The sequence below is a fragment of the Acomys minous genome (genome assembly GCF_964271855.1).
Source record: "Acomys minous genome assembly, chromosome: 8".
NCBI lineage: Eukaryota > Metazoa > Chordata > Mammalia > Rodentia > Muridae > Acomys > Acomys minous.
Genome location: NC_140489.1, coordinates 18,067,800 through 18,089,655, shown reverse-complemented (window position 1 = coordinate 18,089,655; position 21,856 = coordinate 18,067,800). Strand labels below are relative to the sequence as shown.

Here is a 21,856-nt window from a genome sequence, read left to right as displayed (position 1 = left end):
GCTGAGCTGGGACTCTGTCTCAAAAACAAACAAGCAAACAAACACCAAAAAACCAAAAACCTTCCCAAACAAAATAGCCCATAAGCTGGAGAGATGGCTGAGCAGTTAGTTACCAGTGCCTGGTGCTCCATCATGAGGACCCTGGTTCAGATTTTAGCAACCAGGGTGGACAACTCACAAATGTCTGTAAGTACAGTTCCACAGGGATTCAGTATTCTCTTCTGGCCCGACACTAGCACACACATGCATAAACACTTAAGACATACAGGTATACGCTTAAGTAAAAATAAATCTTAAAATACAACAGTGTAACAAAGACTAGGGAATAGGCTCAAAATATAACCTAGATGGAAGAGCACTTGCTTAGCGTCCATGAGGCTTTCAGTTCGATCCATAAACAGTAAAAAACTCAGGTATGGTAGCTTACATGTGTCATCCCAGCACTCAGGAGATGGAGGAAGGCACCCAGCTTTTGGATAATTAGTCTAAAACCATCCTTAGCTACATAGGCAAGCTCAGGATGGACCTGGGCTACACATTTTAAGACGGCTTATGAAAAGGCATAGTAAAGATGAGACTATAATCAAAGGAGAGCCAAGCAGGACAGATACAAATCCAGCCCAGGTTTACTACTTTGAATATTGGCCTAAGTTGGGTGAGGTGGTGCATGCCTATAATCCCAGCACGCAGGCAGGCAGAGGCTTACAACTGAATGTTAAAAGAAGAAAACTATGCCATTTGCAGTAACATGGGTGAACCTGGGGAAAGTTCCGCTATATAAAATAAGAAAAGTTCAGGATTTCACTTATATGGAAGCCAGGAAAGATGAGCTTTGGAAACAGGAGTAGAATATGGGTATCAGGGGCTAGATGTGGGTTAGTTGAAAATGGAGTCATTGTATACTATAATTATTCACAATTTTATCTATAAGTTAAATAAAATGAATAAAAAGGTGTTAAACATCATTAGTCACCAAGAAAACACAAAACAAAATATCAAGATTTCATCTCATATTAATCAGAATGGCTACCATTAAAAAAAAATGACAGACAGTGGCAAAGATGTAGAGGAAACATTGCTGGTGGGAACATAAACTAACACAGTCACTATTGAAATTAGTACAGAGGTTCTTGGGGGGAAAAGCAAACAAACTAAAACTAGAACCACCACACGATGGGCATTTTAACATTCCTAAGTAAACATTTGAAGGAATTTAAGTCAATAAATCACAGATACAAATATGTCCATGTTTACTACACTATTTAAAACAGTCAAGATAAGAAGCCAACCCAGAGACACATCATCAACAGGTGGATGGATAAAGCATTTCTCTGTCTGTCTGTCTGTCTGTCTGTCTGTCTGTCTGTCTGTCTGTCTGTCTCTCTCTCTCTCTCTCTCTCTCTCACACACACACACACACACACACACACACACACACACACACACACTGGAGTTTTACTCAGTTGTAAAGAATGAAATGTCATTTGTAGATAATGGATGCAACTAGACATCATCAGGTTAAATAGATTAGGCAAGACAGACAAGCATGCTTCTTATGGAGAGGATTCAGGATTAACAGCACATGAAAGTAGACCAGGGCCTTTATGGGTAAAGAGGGATTTTGTCTTTTCAAGACAGCGTTTCTCTTTAAAGCCCCAGCTGTCCTTGAACTCAGAATTGTGCCTGCCTCTGCCTCCCGAGTGCTGGAATTAAAGGCATGTGCTGCCACAACCAGCTAGCCCGCTCTTCTTGCAACTGTCCCCAGCTCAGATGCCCAACCTTCCTCTTGCTCAGGCCAAAACTTGTGTCCCTCTTGGCTCCGTCTTCGCCTTCTACCTCGTGTCTGATCACTGGCCGACAGCAGTAGAACCTACTGAGCCTAGCTTGCCTCTCACTGCCCCACATCTCTCAACTGGGGAACCACCCCCCACCCTGCCCTGTTGCCCCACTTTATTCTTAGCAGGGCCTGCTATGGTTTCCCTGAGGAAGGAGATCTTAAGGGGGAAACAAGTTAGGTAATGGAGAATAAGAAAGATAAACTACATGTTTTCTTTCATAGGCAGAATCTAGACTTAACACATGACAAAAAGCAGGACTACATGAGGAAAAAAAGGGAACCAGGGGAGGAGGGACAAGGGACAGTAATGGGGGCATTAAAAATGCACAACAATGTACTTACACTTAAATATCATTATGAAACCCACTATCTTGTTTACTGAGTGAAAAATTATTAAAGACAGTGTACTGTTTCTCTATTCTTATAATTACCTGACATATTTTCTCCCAGATTTCATCGCATCCAGCTTTTTCTTGAAAGCTAAGGGCCAAGTCATAATTTTCTGCTTCAGACCATACAATCAGAGTGTCCTTTGGGGGAAAAAAACGTCTGAATGATTACATGCGTTATCACAAACTCTTTAAGGTATATAGCAAATGAATAAAGCAACAAGGCAACAGGAATTCAGAACATCATCTTTTACATTTCCAACACTGCTACTAGTAATAATCAATGCTTTTTTACACTTCACTCTGTCAAATCTACATGTGAAACAATGTTTTAAAAACAATAGAAGTTTGGGGCTGGAGAGATGGCTCTTCCAGAGGACCTGGGTTCAATTCTTGGCACCCAAATGGCAGCTCATAGCTGATTTTTGTTTTGTTTTGTTCTTCTTTTTTTTTTTTTTAAACCCCCCTCGAGACAGGATCTCTCTGTGTAGCCTTGGCTGTCCTGAACTCACTTTGTAGACCAGGCTGGCCTCAAACTCACAGCGATCTGTCTCTGCTTCCCGAGTGCGTGCGCCACAACGCCTGGCTTCATAGCTGTTTATAACTCCAAGATCTGGCACCCTCACACAGACATACATGCAGTCAAACCATCAATACACATAAAAATAAATAATTTCTTAAAACCTGTAAGTCTGGCCAATATATGAAAAACACTGTAAAATGTATACACAATACTTACATACTAAAAAACCAAAACCACTGTACAAAGACACACACACACACACATTTTTTTTAAAGGCTCATCCTTTATTTTATGTGTGTTGGTGCACATTTGTGCAACACCTATGGAAGCCAGAAGAGGGTTCTGGATGCCCTAGAGTTGAAGTTACAGGTGGCTATGAGCTGCGTGTAGGTCCTCTGGAAGAGCAGCCTGTGCTCTTAACTGCTGAGCCATCTTTCCAGCCCCCACAGTATTTTATAGTCTTATTAAAATTCTCAACAAGAAGTCTACATAAAGGATAATAAAACCTGCCCCACCCCCAGTTGTCAACAGCTGTTCTTTACTTGTGGCTTCTTTAGCCTCTGAAATTAGTAGCTAAACCAGGCATGAATGAACCCTGTCTCTAATCCAACACTTAGGGGGCTGAGGTAGGTTGACTGCCTTGAGTTTTAAGCTAGCAAAGGCTATATGAGTTCTAAGCCATGCTACACTACAGTGTAAGATCTGCTCTCAAAACAAACATGGGTAAATCTGTAACATGGTGGCGCACACCTTTAATCCCAGTGCTCGGGAGGCAGAGGCAGGCAGATCTATGTGAGTTCAAGGCTAGCCTGGGCTACACAGAGAAACCCTGTCTTGAACGCCACCTCATCCCCCCCCCCCCAAACCAAACCAAACAAGCATGTGTGTGTTGAGGGAACGAGCACTGCGGGTGTACGTGTGGAAGACAAAGGACAGTGTGTGAGTCTGTTCTCTCCTTCCACCATGTAGGTGCAGGAGCTTGAACTCCGGGTTGTCAGGCTGGACAGCAAGCACTTTTACTGGCTGAATCATCTTTACTAGTTCCAGAACTTTATTTTGAAAAAGGGTCTCATAGTATTGCTCTAGGTGGCTCTGCACTGAGCTGAGTAGTTAAGATTACTGCTGTATGTGCCCCAGTATCTAGTTCAGAAGCCTGTATTCTTAAAAGGCTGGGAGAGTTAATAAACCAGTCCAACATCAAAACAAAGAGTCCAATGAACCTGTGTGCCCACAAGGCCTACAGCAAGAATTAGCTTTGTAAACTGGAGAAAGCTTTCAGGATGAACTACTCCTTTGACTATGACACTTGAGTGGTTCTAGCTGCTAGGCTCAACCAGAAGGAGCCTAAATGTGGGTTTTTAAGGATACATCAAGTGGCAATCCTCTGTCTGCACCAGCAAGGAGCATCAAACAGTTTCTAGAGCTAATAAGCTAGAGATCCTGAACCTGTCTTACCCTTGAGTCAAGGGTCCAGGTAGACTTCCACATCGACAGGCTAGAATTGTGGGCTCCCTCTACCTGGCCTCTGGGATGTCTTCCTCAGAAGGCCAGCCTGTGCTCTGGATGCATAAAGGAAAGTGCCCAGTCCCATCTGACAGCCTGGAACAGGAGTCCTTTGTTCTGGGCCAGTCTCAACCCGAAGACTGAGTTTTCTCCCAGGGATCCATGAAGTTTTCCTCAACCCTACAAGCCTTCAAGGATTAAGGTAGATCTGGAAGGACCAGATTCCACTGAGTACTTGAGCCAAGTAATGTCTGCCTCCTGACTGCTGTTGTACCAACCGGATAAGCCGCAGTCCTTATCAATGTCTCCATACCCTCCTCATGTTGCTCAGGAACATTTCTGCCAAGTTTTCAGTTTAACAGCAGTGCTGGGGCTAGCGTGTCTATTTCCTTCATGACTGCTGCCCTTGAAATCTCTAAGCACCTACCTGTTCTCCCCAACACCTCACACTGTTTCCATGTTCTATGGCTAACATAGGATCATGCCGTCCAGGCGTGTCTGCCTCAGCCTCCCGAGTACTGAATTACAGGTATGCAGGTACCACCAGCATAGTTAACTTTACACTTGTTCTACGCCCCACTGAGCTATGTTTATCTGTTTTATTTTTCTGTTACAAGGCCTCAAACGTTATAGCTGAGGCTCATGATTCTGCTGTCCTGGAATCAAGTGCTAGGCTCATAGGCATGTGCCACCACACCCAGACCTGACCAATGCTAACGTCCTTCTAGACTCATTTTAATACTCAATGATAAAGCAAAGTATTTCTTTATGTGTTAGAAAGAAATTTTTTAAAAAGTACAGATTCAAACTGAAGTTATTTTAAAAATCCTTTAACAGCACTCTAAGGCCCTACTGAGGCTATAACAGACTCCTATCTATAAAATATTGTTCTAGAGGACAATCTAACATTCTGTCTGCAAGAGCACCTATAAAAAAGGGAACTTTAGCCACTTGGCTATGTTAACAGTAGTTGATTATTACAGCAATGGTTGCTTTTTCCTTCACGAAAAAAGGAAGAAATGGCTACTGTAATTTTAGAGAACCATGTGTTGCTAGAATATCTGTAATATGAACTCAGCTTTAGGCGGCTTTTCTTCTTTTTGATTTAAAGTTGTGGCTGAGGACTAAGGAGAGAGGCTTAATGGGTAAAAGCACTTAGCTTTCCAGCCTGGTGAGGCCTTCAGAACCCAAGGCAGAAAGAGTGGACTGACACCGGAGTTGTCCTCTGAGCGCCACGTGTTCCAGCACTCATACTCTCTCACAAAGTAAGTAAATGAACTGAAAGAGTGGGGGGATACCCCAAAATCAGCAACGGGTGTGTGTGTGTGTGTGTGTGCGCGCGCGTGTGTGAGAGAAGAAATGGTTAAGAGCACTTGTTGCATAATCATGAGGACCCCAGTTCAGATCCCAGCAGGCATCTCAGACATCTGTAACTCCAAGGGATCCAACATTCTCTTCTAGCTCTAAAGGTACTTGAATACATGCAAACACACACACACACACACACACACACACACACACACACACACACACACAAATAAAACACCTAAGTGAGCACATGCTTGTCAGCCTGCAAGAGACAGAGTTCTTTTATCAGCATCAGAAGGCAAACTACATCAAGGCTAGCGAAGGTTCAGTGGCTAAGAGCACTTGCTGTTGCAGAGGATCTAGGTTCAATTCCCAGCACTCACACAGCAGTTCACAACTATTCCAAAGTCCAAGTTCATGGGAGCTAATTCCCTCTTCTGACTGATACCTAACTCCCGAGGAAACCGGTCATGCACATGCTACCCAGACATACATGCAAGCAAAATATACATACACACACTTAAAACAAACAAACATACATCACCTTTTAATCATATATAGACTGGTAGAAACCACAGACTGGACATTCAAAATGGCCCAGGATATAAATGATGGTTGCCACCAAGTTTGACAAACCAAGTATGATTCTCAGAATAGAGAAAATCAGCTCCCTCAAATTGTTCTCTGACCTCCACAGGTCCGAGATACACACAAACACAAAATACTTTTTAACTACCAGTCTGGCAAAATGTTGTAGTCTGTTCTGATTTTCTTATTGTAAGGAATCAAGTTAGCCAGGTATGGTGGCACATGTCTTTAATCCCAGCACTTGGGAGGTAGAGGCAGGCAGATGATGTGGGTTCGAGGCCAGCCTGGTCCACAATGTGAGTCCAAGACAGCCAAGGCTACATAGAGAAACCCTGTTTTGAAAAACCAAAAGGAATCAAATGGTAAACTATTCAATTACCAAACTGAAAAGATAATGCACAAAACACAACATTTTCACTTATTTACCTGTTGTTTCTGGTATGCAGTGTTAGGATTTATTTTGGACTCTAGAAGAAGAGAACCTATAAAACAGGAAAAAAACTGTTATTGCAAAACAGAAAAATCAGATTTCCTTATATATACACATGCTTATTTTCTCAGTTAGTTGCATGTATACCTTCAGTTAAGAAACAAATGTTCAGTAAATGTAATTTGAGGTTGGCCAGATGATGGCTCAGCAGGTCAAGTGTTCTCTGCAAGAGCATGAGGACTTGGGTTTGATCCTGGAACGCTCCGTGGAAGAGAACCAACCACTTCTAAAAGCTGTCCTCTGACCTCTGCATGTGCACCTTGGCACCAAGAGTTATTCTCACATATACAAACAAAGCAATGAATACAATAAAAAAACTTAAATACACTAACTTGTAGCTTAAGAAACACACTTGCTTTTGGGGATTTTTGGTGGTAGTACAGGTTAAGACCAAGTCTCAAGCATTTGAAACAGATACACTAAACTACCTAGCAAATATACTTTCGATTTTTGTGGGTTTTTTTGTTTTGTTTTGTTTTAAAACAGGACAGGCAGGTTACTATGAGGAATGAAGACTGGGAAGCAATAAAAATCTAGCCATTTGGTGGGTGTGATGGTACACGCCTATAACCCCAGCACTGTGGTAGGCAAAGGCTGGCAGATCTCTGTCAGTTCAAGGCCAGCTTGGTCTACAAAGCGAGTCCAAGACAGTCAAGGCTACACAGAGAAACCCTGTCTTGAAAAAAAAATTTTTTTTAACCAACAAGTAACAACTGTACATATTTGCACAGCACAATATTTCAATAAATAACTTACTGACCTCAATCAAGTTAATAACATTTCTATACCATTATTTTGTTTGGAACTTAAGATAGCCTGGGGTTAATAATGTCTGATATGCTGTAGGATTTACAGAATACTTTTAAATAAGGATCTCAATACACTGTAACCAGTGTGGTGAAAAGAATTCACATCAAGCATTAAGTAGCTATCTAAGTTAACTCAAAACTACATATGAAGGAGAGGTAGGTTTCCAGGTCACCTTCAGAAGCCTTGATTTTCTATTTCTTTCTTCTACTTTTTTTCTTCTATTTTTTCCGTCCTTCCCGTTGTGTTCTCACTATGTAACACAATAAAAATTATGATTCTCATACCTCAGCCTTTTGAATAGCTCAGACTGTGAGCATCCACCCTTACGCTCATCCGCCATTTCTACCTCACATCTCGTCACCCAGTTCTAGTTGGAGACAGAGTATCTCTAAAAAGAAGTTTTGGCTTGAGAAATAATTTTTCTCTGCAGCTGTCCTTCTCTTATATAGCACTTTCCTCCCTTCTCATATTACACTTTACAGTTGCTTCACACATTCCAAATAGTGGCTAGACAGTTGACAAAGAGCCAATGGTTACTACTTCCAAATTCACTTTGTCCTTAAGCTAATTGCACTTAGTAAATGTATAGGCAACCTTTCACTATTGGCTCAGAGCAGTGCAAAGTAACATCAGCCATACATTAGCATTCATCGACTCAGAAAGACTCCATTAAAGCCTCTTATCCTCTCAGAATTTAAGGTAACATTTGTTTACCCACCCACCAAATCTCAGTTCTTTAGTCTTCTTTCTTTTGTGTCCCTTCCTAATTTCTGGCTTACTGGGGTGCAGACAAGAATTACCATAATTTTCGGGGTGTGTGTGTTAATTATCTTTCTTTCCCCGAACTTTTGCCAAATTATAAAAATTTCCCAGTGCATTTAATTCTATTCACAATTTTCAGGTTTTTGTTTTACAGATTAAAACCCACATCAGTGATACACCACAGGAAACATGCAGGCAAATTAACAGATATTTAGAACTTCTGAAAATGGTAAAGTCATAGGAAAAGACACAGCTTGGTGGCACTGTACATCCTTAGCATATACAAGGCTCAGTTCAATCCCCAGTACTGAGAAAATAAACAGATCCTGCCCCAGTTAACTATCTTTGTATTTTTCCAGTTCCTTTACTAGAACAAAAATTGAATTTTATTATTTTCCACTAAAATGATGTTCAGGCATATATGTAATTATAGGTAAAATGATTTCTATGGGAAAAAGCAGGGGGCTAGTAAGATGGCTCAGCAGATTCAAGCATGTATGTCTCTTCCAAAGGACACAAGTTCAAATCCTAACACCCACCTCTGGCTCCAGGACTCTGTCTATACCTGCACTCATGTGCTCACCACACTAAAAATATTTGGGGGTGGGGAGGGGTTGAAGCAGGGTTTCTTTAATAGTCCTGGCTGTCCTGGAACTCTGTAGACCAGCCTGGCCTCAAAACTCAGAAAGATCCACCTGTCTCAGCCTCCTGAGTGCTGTGATTAAAGGCATTCGCCTACCACGCCGGCTTAAAATAAATCTGAAACATAATCTAGCTCAACAAAATCCATTATGAATTACAACAGGAATCCTCAAAAGCAATCCATCTACATTTTGGGAGCTAGAAGTTAGCCAGAGATACACAGCAAGACTATCTGAAAACAAAACAAAACAAAACAACAATCTAAGTCTAGAAAAAGTACAAGAATTAAAACGAAAACCTAACCAAAAAAGAAAGCAAACAACAATAAAAAACAGCCAAAAGCCCAACCAACCAACCAACCATCCATCACCACCACAAGAACCCCAGGTATTTTTTAAAAAGAAACTTTTATTTTAAGGGCTAGGGATGTAACTCACTGGCAATGCTTGCCTACTAGATGAGGCCCTAGGTTCAACCCTGAGCACCACAGTTTTATTTTAGAAGAGGTACTATATCTAAAGGTAGAGAGTTGAACAAACAAAAATGTTCTAAAATTAGATCGAGGTAATGGCTACAACCTTGGGCTACCTTAAAAATTAAACTATGGTTTTGGGTTTGGGTTGGTGAGTTATTTAACATGTTTGAACTGCTTTTAAAGTGGAAACTAGAGAGCAGTTAAGAACCCAGGTGTGGTGGCGCATGCCTTTAATCCCAGCACTCGGGAGGCAGAGGCAGGTGGATCACTGTGAGTTCGAGGCCAGCCTGGTCTACAAAGTGAGTCCAGGACAGCCAAGGCTACAGAGAGAGACCCTGTCTCGAAAACCCAAACCAAGGCAACCCAAACCAGGTTCAATTGCCAGAACCTACATGGCAGTTCACAACCATCTACAACTCCAGTTCAGGGAATCTGACAAATCTCTTCCGGTCTCCAAGGACACTACGATCACATGGTACATAGACATATATTCATAATACATACACACATTCATACATATATAAAATCACACCCCAAAAGTGGAAAGATACCGGTGACATATCAAGAGAGAAACTGCCAAACTTTATGTAAGTGCTGTTATGACGTGAAGTAGATTTCCTAGAGGAAAGATACCCAATAGACTACAATATCATTGTCTAATCTCAGAGGTCACAGATAAATGTTAGTGGGGGTTGGGGGTGGAAGCTACTGAAATGTGTTCTTCCTATAAAAAGACAAGCGCCTTTCCATAGGAGAATGGGATTCTAAGTAAATCATGTGGTATGACTGATAAGCAACCGCACCTAAGGTAAACTTAAGAAGAAGTTAAAGCACTGGAGAGATGGCTCAGTGGTTAAGAGCACTCGCTGCTCTTCCAGAGGTCCTGAGTTCAATTCCCAGCAACATAAAATAAATAAATCTTCTAAAAAAGAAAAAGAAAAGGTTACAGCAGGACCTGTATTTTCACTCAAGGAAGTCCTACGAATGTCCTGGATAAGCTTTGATAACTGTGTTTATACTGTGTCAACTGTCACCAATGAAGTTACTAAAGAAATTGTCAAGTTGGTTCTTATCTATAATCCAATGTCAAAGGCATGTCCAACTTTAATGAAAATGGGATGCTCCAAAAGTTAAAAGAAAAATAATTTGCCAGGTGTGGTGGTGCGTGCCTTTAATCAGAGCACTTGAGAGGCAAGGCAGGTGGATCTCTGTGAGCTCAAGGCCAGCGTGGCCTACAAAGTGAATCTAGAACAGCCAAGGCTACACAGAGAAACCTGTCTCAAAAAACAAAACAAAAACAAAAAAGGAAAAGAATTCATATATTTTAACATATACTTCTATTTGACGCAGAATAACTTAATTTGTGGCTATCCTAGGCTACATAGTAAAAACTTGCTCTAAAAACAACAAAAGGCATATGGACTTTGACACTGCTTTAGCAAAACATGAACCACTGGAATAAACTGTAGATTTTTGGTTGGCTCGTTTCTTGAGTTAGGTTCTCATTAGGTGTGTGGTGGTTGGCTTTGAAATCATTTGTAGTGCAAACCATCTACAAATTCCTGATTCTCCTGCCTTATCCTCCCAATGCTGGTATTTCAGGTGTGTCACCATAATGGGTATAAGGGGAAAAAAATCTATAAGCAAGTATTATGCTTATTTGCTTTTATGCTGAAGGTATTCTGATTTTGGTTACATCCTATCTCCTGAAATTCTCCTATTTTATAATTCAAGTAGTTTCAGACATGTCCAACCCATCAACTAGAGGCTCCTTTCTCTCCAATCTTCTCAAAACTTTCCACATGTCTAATCCACGCATCCATCCAACTCTTCTATTCAAAAGCCAGGGCTCAGAAGATGGGTCAGTAAAGTAACTTTGCATGCAACCATGAAAATCTGACTTTTCCCAAAGCCTGGCACAGCAGCACGCTTTTGTAATCCCAACATTGGAAGAGTAGACAGGAACCCCTGGGGTTTGCTCGCCAGCCAGCCGGCCACTTTAGCCTAACCCACAAGCCCCAGACTGATGTAGAGAACCTGTCTCAACAACACTGGCACTTGACTGTTTGAAACGTGTCCCTAGCTATTACTAAATGTCCTGTGTAGAAGACTGGTAATAAACATGAACCAAAAGAAGAAAAGGCACGAAGTATTGTTCAGTGGTAGATTTAACTTAGCATGTGCAAGTCCCTGCTTGTGATACCCAGAACTGAAGGGGAGAAAAAAAATTAAAGAAACATACACACCGGCTTGGCAGCTCCTAAGTGAGTGGAAGCACACCAGCACATCCAATGCCAGCCATTTAATCCCTACTGACAATTATTTTTCAGATACCAGGCCCTTTTGCAGGTTCTTTTCAACCTTCTCAGTAATGTTATAGAGCCAGGACAACAGAAAGGGGGGAAATTGCCCATTCAAAGTTGAAGCATTTCATCACCATCCCCAAAAGCCTGAGTAAAATAAGACCATTTAGAATAGTGATTCTCAACCTGTGGGTCTCAACCTCTTTATAGCAAATCTGTCTCCAAAAATACTTACATTAAAATTCACAACAATAGCAAAATGATCCTTAGCAGAAGGGTTCAAAGGCTCTCATCAAAAGCAACACAGGCTTCTGGCAAAAGTAACTTAATAGTCTGCAGTGAGCTTTCAAGACAGTCCTTCCCCACTCCAACTCCCAAAACAACACAGGCATGTGAAACACATCTTTCCCAGCAGTGGTTTTTGTTTTGTTTTGATTTATTTATTTATTTATTTTTGAGACAGGGTTTCTCTGTTTTAGCCTTGGCTGTCTAGGACTCACTTTGTAGAACAGGCTGGCCTCAAACTCACAGCAATCCTCCTGTCACTCGCCTACCAATCCTGGGGTTAAAGGTGTGCACCACCACACCTGGTTTATCCCAGCAGTTGGGAGGGAGAGGCAGGTAGATAGATGTCTTTGAGTTTTAGGAGTGTGTTTCAGGACAGGCAGATCTACATAATAAGAGACCCTACCTCAAAAAACCAAAAGAACAACAACAACAACAACAACAAAAAACCAAAAACAACCAACCAACCAAACAAAAACAAAAAACAGAACAAAACCCAACACCACCACAAAAGAAAAACACATCTAACCATTATTGTGCTAATAATCAAACATTATTTTCAACGGAATAAATATCTAAGTCTTTGTTTCTTTTTTTTTTTTAAGACAGGGTTTCTCTGTGTAGCCTTGGCTGGCCTGGACTCACTTTGTAGACCAGGATGGCCTCAAACTGGATATACCAGCTTCTGCCTCTGAGTACTGGAATTAAAGGAGTGTGCCATCATGCCTGGCTTCAGTTTTAGTTTCTAATATGTAAGTATTAATGGATAAAACCCAAATGAATTGTGTGGGATCCTCAAAGTAAGAACAAAGGTATTCTAAGTGAAATTTTAAGAAATGCCATCAAAAGGGTACTGCACAAATACACAGAATGGAATATTGAGCCTCTTTTATGAGAGGTTTGTATAACTGACACAGACAGCCCAACTATACTAATATACCAATAACGGATGACCAACAAACGTGGTTCTCAGGAAAGCAACACAGAAAGTCTCAGAGAACTCTAAACTAATTGGTACACATAATTAAAAACCAAGCCAGGCATGGTGGTGCACGCCTTTAACCCTAGCACTTGGGAGGCAGAAGCAGGCGGATCGCTGAGTTCAAGGCCAGCCTGGTCTACAAAGTGAGTCTAGGACAGCCAAGGCTACACAGAGAAACCCTGTCTCAAAAAACCAAACCAAACCAAACCCTCACACACACACACAAAAAAAACCCAAAACAAAAACAACAAACAAAACAAAACAAAACAAAAAAACCCAACCAACCAAAAATAAATAAAATACAAGCAAACAATTTTTTTTTCTTAAGGTCTAGCAAGCCCCAAGACTGACAGACTCACATGATGGAAAAACTGACTCCCATGGGTTACCCAATCTCTTCCTGAGCCTGTGTGTACAAACAAATAGCATGTAAAAAAAAAAAAATTTTTTTTTTTTTTTAAATCTAGGAAAACCAGGCAGAGATGCTGCAGAACCTACATAAGGATAAGGGAGCTGATGGTTTAACCACTATGTTTCATACCATCTCTTCGGTGCTATTTTCCTCACTTTTGTTCAGTGTTTTTATAGTAGAGACGTGGTAACAGAATTCAAGAAAATCTTTAATGGAGTCCAGGCTGGTGACAACAGGCTACCTGGAAGCTGAGGCAGAAAGAAGCTATGTGAGCAAGTGAGAGAAACTCATCTCAAAATAGAAACTAAGAAGAGCGGGCTGGAGAGAGGGCTGAGCAGTTAAGAAGTTAGGAAGAACATACACTGCCCCTACAGAGGACCAAAGTCAGATTCCCAGCACACACACCACCTGACTCACAACTACCTGCACTTGCAGCTCCACAGGATCGGACTCCTCTGGCACTAGAACTCACTTGCACAGATCTGCACACATACCCATGTTTAAAATAATCCTGGGCTGGGGGAAGGCAAGCAAAAAGAAGGCTACTGTTGTGTGTAGCTCAACAGTACAGTGTGTCTGTTATGTAAGCCCCAAGTTCAACTCTCAGTGCCTCAAAGCTAGTACTGCAAAAACAAACACCCAAACAATCCCCCTCTTCCACACCCACATTTCTTGTTAAGTGTAGAGGGAAAAACTCTGAAAAACTATTCAAAGAATAAAAACATTAACATTTATGGTTAGGAAAACAATGCTATGTGTATTCGCTGGAAATTTATGTGAAAGGCCTGAGCCAATCTCTAGTATACAACTAGCACTTAATAACAACGGTTTGCAATAGGAAGTGGAGCTTTGGCAATGGTGACCCAGCAGCACATTACAGCCTGCGGGTCCTGACACTGCCTTGTCAGCGTTCCATGCAAACTGTCACCACTTCTAAACTTCTAGTACAAATACATAACTGGAAAACTTTATATGGATCGCATATCCCTTCCCAAAAGAAGCTGGATCAGTACAGAGTTCTTGGGCTAGGGATGGTGTAGCTCAGGAGAACACCTGCCTAACATGTACAGGGCAATGTGCCCAACCCCGTGCTGAGGTTGGGATAAGCTGAAAATTTCAGAGTTCTCTATCACTAGCCTCAGCCAATCCAACATCCTCTTCTAACCGCCACGGGCACCACAATTGTGAACATAACCTTCCTTCTCCATAATTAAAGCCAAGGGCTGGAGAGACGGCTCAGCGGTTAAGAGCACTGAATGATCTCCCAGAGGTCCTGAGCTCAATTCCCAGCAACCACATGGTGGCTCACAACCATCTGTACTGGAATCTGCTGCCCTCTTCTGGCCTGCAGGTGTACATTCAAAGAGAGCACTCATACATAAAATAAAGTCTTCAAAAATTATTTTAAAAACACAAAAGTTAGGTCAGCCCCCATAATACTCAGATCCGATGAACTACTCCCATCACTGTCTGATGGTCATTAAACGTGCATAACTTGTCACATTTAGTTATTAAAGTTTTGGTTAATTTACCACTGCTAAGTCTTCTACAAAGTTGTTGTACACAAATTTTAAAATGTACTTCTCTTCAAAGTACACACTGGGCTCTTGACTCTGGATAACTAAATATACATCCCAAAGCTTACTATAGGCAAGATTCTATATGAATACTGACTTAAAAAGAACAGCCATGAAAACACAGATGCTATGCTTCTTATCAGAGCAGCCAAAATAGAAAACAAAAAACAGAAGGAAAACCCTTTCCACCCAAAATACTTCTTTTTGGTTTTTCGAAACAGGGTTTCTCTGTGTAGCCCTAGCTGTCCTGTACTCGCTTTGTAGAACAGGCTGGCTTCGAACTCACAGAGATCTGTCTGTCTCTGCCTCTCAGAGTGCTGGGATAACAGGTGTGCACCACCATGCCCAGCACCTGCCTCTTTTTCTAATTATAGTGCAGGTAGTGACAGACTACATAACCAAAGAGTTCTAGAAAACCCCACTAGTCAAGCACAGACTCCAAGTCTCAGTAGTCAGTAAGCAGTGCTACCTTGAATATGTCTCTGTTTCTCCTTTCCTTCATGTCTCAGTTAACAGAATTCAATCTATTTAATGGTTACACAAGCAACTCAGATGATAGATAAAATTATCTTGAAATGTAAAAACATTTTAGAGTTTAAAGTAGGGCTGGTAAGATGCTATGCTTCTGCTAAGTCTAATGACTTGAGTACAGTAGGGACCCACATATTAGGTGACCCTTCTGACCTCCTTGCGTGCGCGCCTGTGTGTACACACACACACACACCCTTCTCATAAACAAATGTAATAATAAATAACCTTAAGTAAAACCCAAACATAACACAATTTTTGAAGCCAGGTAGTCCAGACACTTAAGAGGCTGAGGTAGGAGAACTAATCACTTGAGTCCAGGACTTTAAAAACCAGAGAGGAAGGGGAAAAACATTTTTGGTGGGTAAGGTGGAAGGGGTTGAGGATGGTTTTCAATACAGGACAGCAAAGCCTCAAATTGAGAACCATTCTCCTGCCTCAGCTTCTGGAGTGGGATTAGAGGTGCACCACCATGCCCACTCCAAACACTGTTCTTGGGTGAGTGTGTGTGTGTGTGTGTGTGTGTGTAAAGATTTATTTTATGTGTTCTAGCTGTATGTACACTTGCATGCCAGAAAAGGACATCAGGTTCCAGTGCAGACGCTTGCGAGCCACCATGTGGTTGCTGGGAAGTGAACTCATGGCCTCTGGAAGAGCAGACTGAGTGCTCTTAACCACAGAGGCCTCTCTCCAGCCCCAAACACTATTCTTGATAATGTCCAAGCAACCCAGAGCGAAGAACATTGGTATGATTTTATGAGAAGAGGGCGTATTTTTAAGCTAAGGTATAGCTCAGTGTAAAACACTGCCTGGCAAGTATAAGAAAGCCCTCTTCTGTTTGGAGAAATTCCAACTTTTAACTTTTCTTCACCAATTCTAAAACTGTCTAGGTTTACATTATTATTCATAAGTTAAGAGGGAAATGAAACAGAACACTAAATCTCTGCTGGAACACAGAATTACCATAAAACCCAAGAGAGAAAACAAAATAACTCACCTTTATTAAAGAAAAGGGTATGCTTGGGGCTAGAGAGATGATTTGGCAGCAAGAGCATTTCCTGCTTTCGCAGAGGACCTGGGTTCAGTTCGCAGCACCCAAAGGCGGGCCACAACCATCTGTAATTCCAGTTCCAGGGGAGCTGACACCCTCTTCTGGCAACAGACACACACATTGTGCATATCTATCTACCCAAATATCCACCTACCCACCCACCCAAAACATCCACCACATAAAATAAAAAGAATAAATCTAATTTTAAAAGAGGGGTGTGTTGCGGGGCATGGTGGCGCATGCCTATAATCCCAGCTGGGGAGGCAGAAGCAGGTGGATCTCTGAGTTCGAGGTCAGCCTGGTCTACGGAGCGAATTCTAGGACAGTCGGGCTACACAGTGAAACCCTGACTCGAAAAATCAAAAAGAAAAATTAAGTGTCTTATTTTTCAGTTTTATGGTTTGTTTTTGAGACAAAGCCTTGCTATTTACTATTTAGACTAAGATGTCCCAAAATTCAGTATGTAGCCCTAGTACTTGGATCACACATGTATGCCTCCAGACTCTGTTAAATTCTTAACAACAACAACAACAACAACAAAACTGAAAAACTCAAATCCATGGAGAAAAAAGAATGTTACCATATGTACAATCAATGTTTTTGAAAGATTTATTGGGGAGAAGGCAATTACTGGCGGTCAAGCCCATCCTTGATAATTTTTTAAGTTTCCTTTTCTTTTTTTGAGAAAGGGTCTCTCATGAAGCCTAAGCTAGAACTAGGGTTACTTCTGCTTTAGTCCCCCAAACACTGCAATTACAAGGAAGTGTTAGGATTATACACTTGTGCCACCACACCTATTTCTCTAATTTTAATTTCTACTGGAAAATAACCCACTTTATGGAAAACCAGAAATACTTCCCATTTTGCCAGGCATAGCGGCAGATGAAGGGAGGAGGACAGGAACTCAAGACCAGTCTTGGTTACGCGAGCCCCTGCTGCTCTTACAGTGGATGGGGTTCGGTTTTCAGGACACACATGGTAGCTCATGACAGTGAGGCCTAAGGGATCCAACACCCTCTTCTGACCTTCAAGGGAACCAAGCACACATGTGGTGCATATACATATACGCAGGCAAAACAATCATATAGACAAAATAAGTATTTTTTAAATGAAAAAACAAAACAAAACCCCTTCTTTGTTCATCATAATGAAAAAGTTCTCTTAATTCCATGTACCAGAATGGAGAACCATACAATAATGGGTGAGCCAAACTAGTAGTAGACACCGTAACTGTAAGCAGCCAGGGAGGGACCCTATCTCAACAAGCCAATGACCTCAGGGCTGGGGTGGGGCTCCTGAGAGCCTGGGGTCTGATCCCAGCACCACACAAGGCACGATGGCACAACAAAACTACTCTCAGCGCGAGGAAATGGAGGCAGATCGGAAACTGCAGGTCATCCTCACCACATCGCAAATTCAAGAGCCCAGGATACATCAAATTCTGTTTTCTTTGAAATAATCTTGGAGGTCAAGAATAAAATAGCGTGTAAATAGACTGTATTTACCATCTCAGTCTCTCAGTTATCTATAAAACATGGCTAATTCTAGTCCCTACATTTGAAAATGGTTTTTAAGAATCATGTCTGTAACTACAAGTGAATTGCTTAAAGAGGCCCAGACACATAGGAGGCCCTCAATAAACTTTGACTATTACTCATCTTATTTAGAATTTACCTGTAAGGGGGAAATGCTTTAGTTATAAATCCTACGATTTTTCTTTGTTTAGGCCTGAATTTGAGGTCCTCCTGCCTTTCTACCACACCCAGCTTAAATCCGTTCTCTGGAATTAGCTTTCCTCACAACACAAATTTACAAGTAATTATGCTTTTCCTCTTGTGTAAAAATAAAAGCCATTTTAACTGTTCTAATAAATTAGAACTTCAAAACTCCAAATGGGAGAAAGAATTAGAGGCTATTTCCTGAGTGATTAAAAATATAAAGGGCATAAAAACACCAGACTTTTCAGCCTGGTGGTGGTGGCACACGCTTTTAATCCCAGCACTCAGGATACAGAGGCAGGTGGATTGCTTTGAGTTCAAAGCCAGCCTGGTCTACAAAGCAAATCCAGGACAGCCAAGACTACACAGGGAAACTCTGTCTTGGGGAAAAACAAAAAACAAAAACCACCACCACCAACAACAACAAAACCCAAGCAACAACAACAAAAACACGGGACTTTTACAACACTTTGTTAGGAGAACAGGGTCTCCAAGACAGTAACAACTTATCCTTTCATCCAACTTATCCTTATCTTCCAAAAGGTCGTTGTAAAACTGGCTGGCTGTGGTTGCTCACTGCCAGTAATCCCAGTACTTGAGGGGCTCAGGCAGGAGACTAGCTTTGAGCTGCAGCCCAGCCATAGCTATAGAATGGCTCTAAAACAAAAAACAGACAGGATGGATGAGGTAGTATACGAATAATTCCAGGACGTGGACAGGTAGAGACAGGAGGATCAGAACTTTCAGATTTTTGGCTACACGTCATGTTTGATTCCTGCCTGGTACTATAGGAGACTCTGTTCCTCCACCCCCCAAAAGCAACAAAAGGGTCTTTGCATAATCAAATAAGGCACACTGATATGAAATAAGGTCACATATATTATTTCTGAAATTCAAGGAACTGATCTAAAGCCTATATATAGTTAAAATATCACAACTGAAGGGCTTGTTGGAGGTGGTCGGGTGGTAGATCACTTGCCTAGCATGTTGGAGACCCTGCATTGCATTCCCAGTTATCCCATCCTCAAAATAAGCAGCGAACAACCCTGAAACCCACACTTCCCATTTACTATAAGAAAAGTTTTCCACGTGTACAAACAGGTAGAGATAGAGGCTGTGTGACAGTTGCATACACATTCAACTTGAATATTAACAGCCAAGTAAGAAATCAGCTCTAGGTCAGGCAGAGGTGGCAAAAGCCTTTAATCCCAGCACTTGGGAGGCAGAGGCAGGTGGATCTCTGTGACTTACAGGCCAGCCTGGAGTACAAAGCGAGTCCAAGACAGTCAAAGCTACACAAGGAAACCCTGTCTCAAAAAACCAAAACAGAACTCAGAAAGAAAAAGAACAAGAGAAGAACTCAGCTCTGAAAAATGTACCTATTGTAATCAAAAAACTTTTTTCAGACCAAGTCTCACTAACTGCCTGCCTCTCATGTTAGAAGAAAAAAACACCTGTAGCTTAAAACAAAAACAAAAACAAAAACAAAAAAACAATGTTAACTTATTTTGGGTCTCATTATAAAGATCATCTATGGGCATTATACACCAAATTACCATTTTTCAACTCAAATCAATGTTTCTACAATCTTCAATTACAGCCAGAAGACTCTTGCTTTTCATGGAATGAATTCTGGGTACAGTCCCAAGAAGAACAATCTTTGAAACAATTTGCAATATTTCAGACAAAAAACAATTACAAACAGTTCCCAACTATAAAACTGCAGATTAATGCAACAAGGTTACCCTACTTATACTCAAAAGTAACAATTTGAGAAGTTTTGCCCAACATGTATATTTTCTTTCATTAAGTGAAACCCACAGAATGTAACTGGAAAATGGAAAACTACACAGAAACGTAAAATCGTTATTTTGAACAACTTGGTCTTTGGACCCTGAAGACTGTTTCACAAGCAGAAGGGCATACTCAAGTTTTAAAACCACTTCTCCCCACCTGCTCATTGAGCCAAATGAGGACTATTTGCTGAAGCAATCAGAAAAGCTTGCAATAAAATGTTCCAAAGGTTCAGGAGTTCCCACAGTAGAACTACAAACAAAGTCTTCCTTTCTTAGCCAAGCGTGGTGGCGCAGGCCTTTAATCCCAGCACTTGGGAGGCAGAGGCAGGTGGATCTCTCGAGTTTGAGGCCAGCCTGGTCTACAGAGCGAGTTCCAGGGCAAACAAGGCTATGAAGAGAAACCCTGGGTAGGGTTTCTCGAAACAAACAAACAAACAAACAAACACCAGAACAATAATAACAACAACCTGCCTTTCTTATGAAAAAAGACAACCAACCCCGGACAAGACAAATGCTATCTTCTCAAGCCAAGGCAGCATTTTCTGTCCGGTGGAGTTGCCAGATTTACAGACCACTATCGCCAACCCATAAGATCTTTAAGGTACAGGCGGAAACCGTTTAAAAACAAAACCCGAAAACACCAGAGCAGCGAGCGCTCTCCCCACGTGTGCAACAGCTATTAAACTTCACGAGCTCCAAGCAAGGTTTCACGTCTGCTTCACGGACTGGCGAACTAAGGGGGCAGACGGTATCCGTTCAAACGCCTTTCTCAAGGTCACGCTCCCGCAAACCCCCACGCCGGACCGGGGATCCCGGGTCTCTGACCTTTCCGCCCCGAGGAGGCGGCACGGCGCAGCGTGCTCCGCTCTCTCCCATCCTCGGCTCGAACGCTCACCACCACAAGGTTCTCGGGCTAAGGAGACACCTCGGCTACCCCTCCGTAGAGCTCCGCGAGACTTGGGGGGATCCCGGGGCGCCGTTCCCGCCCGCACCCCCGACCCCCACCGCCGGTGGTCCCAGGCCGAGCGCCACTGCTCCGCGGGACCCAGGGAGGTCCACTCACCGTCGCTCTCGGCCCTGACGAGCAGGGACATGCCCTTCAGCCGCTCCACGTAGCCGGAGGACACATGGCCGGTGCCCCGGTCGTCCCACTGCCGGTCCTCGTTGAGCGTGTAGACCTTCACCCGCCGCCGGGTGTCGGTCATCCTGCCGGCCGGGGGGGCCCCGCCCGAGTGGCCCTCGGGGACGGTGTCCGGGAAAGGCGGGCGGCCGCAGACGGAGGACTCCGGGACCTCAGTGTCGCCGCTGGCCGCCGCGGAGCTGCCCCGCCGCCGCTCGCATGGCCCGCTCCCGGGTCCGAGCCCTGGGCCGCCGCCGCCGCCGCCTTCTCTCGCCGCCCGCTCCTCGGCGCTATTGTCCGGGCCGGATGAGCGCGGCCGCCCAGCAGCCCCGGGCAAGGGAGGCGCAGCGCTGTGCGGCCCTATCGGCCCGCCGTTCACACAAAGGGGGCAGCTCGGCTCACAGCCCTGCTCCTGCCTCCGCCATGACCTCCGCAGAGCCGCTTCCCGCGCCGCCGCCGCCGCCTCCGCCTCCTCAGGCCGCCGCCGCCGCCATGTTTTCCTTCCTTGTACCTGGCCCAGCCAACTGCAGCCGGAGCCTTCGCTCCGCTCCTCCCGCTTAAAGCATCCGAAGCCGATGAGCTAGCACTGCCGGGGAGACGCTGAACGCCCCGGGGCCACCCGAGAGCCCCTGGCTCTTCTTCCAAGTCGCCTTCTCTACTCCACCGCCTCTTCCGTCTTCCTCACAGAGCCAAAGCCGCCGCCATCTTGGCTCGCCCCTCAAAAGCGGCGCGCGGGGCCACCTAGGCAGTAGCGGCA

General features: G+C 43.0%; 1 protein-coding gene across 3 annotated transcripts in view; it reads right to left on the bottom strand.

Annotated features, from left to right (window-relative positions):
• The window catches only part of PPP4R3A (protein phosphatase 4 regulatory subunit 3A), a 45,968-nt gene extending 24,783 nt beyond the window's left edge, over nucleotides 1-21,185 (bottom strand). For 2 of the 3 annotated variants that reach the window (XM_084793879.1, XM_084793880.1), the window contains exons 1-3: nucleotides 21,043-21,185; nucleotides 6,575-6,630; nucleotides 2,269-2,367 (exon numbers count right to left, since the gene is read on the bottom strand). In XM_084793879.1, the coding sequence (XP_084650005.1) occupies nucleotides 2,269-2,367; nucleotides 6,575-6,630; nucleotides 21,043-21,184 (297 nt within the window). In that variant the 5' untranslated portion in view covers nucleotide 21,185. Of the gene's footprint in view, nucleotides 1-2,268; nucleotides 2,368-6,574; nucleotides 6,631-7,620; nucleotides 7,699-21,042 lie in introns of all 3 variants that reach the window. The other variant, XM_084793881.1, reaches the window with a different exon arrangement.
• Between the last annotated feature and the right edge of the window lie 671 nt (nucleotides 21,186-21,856).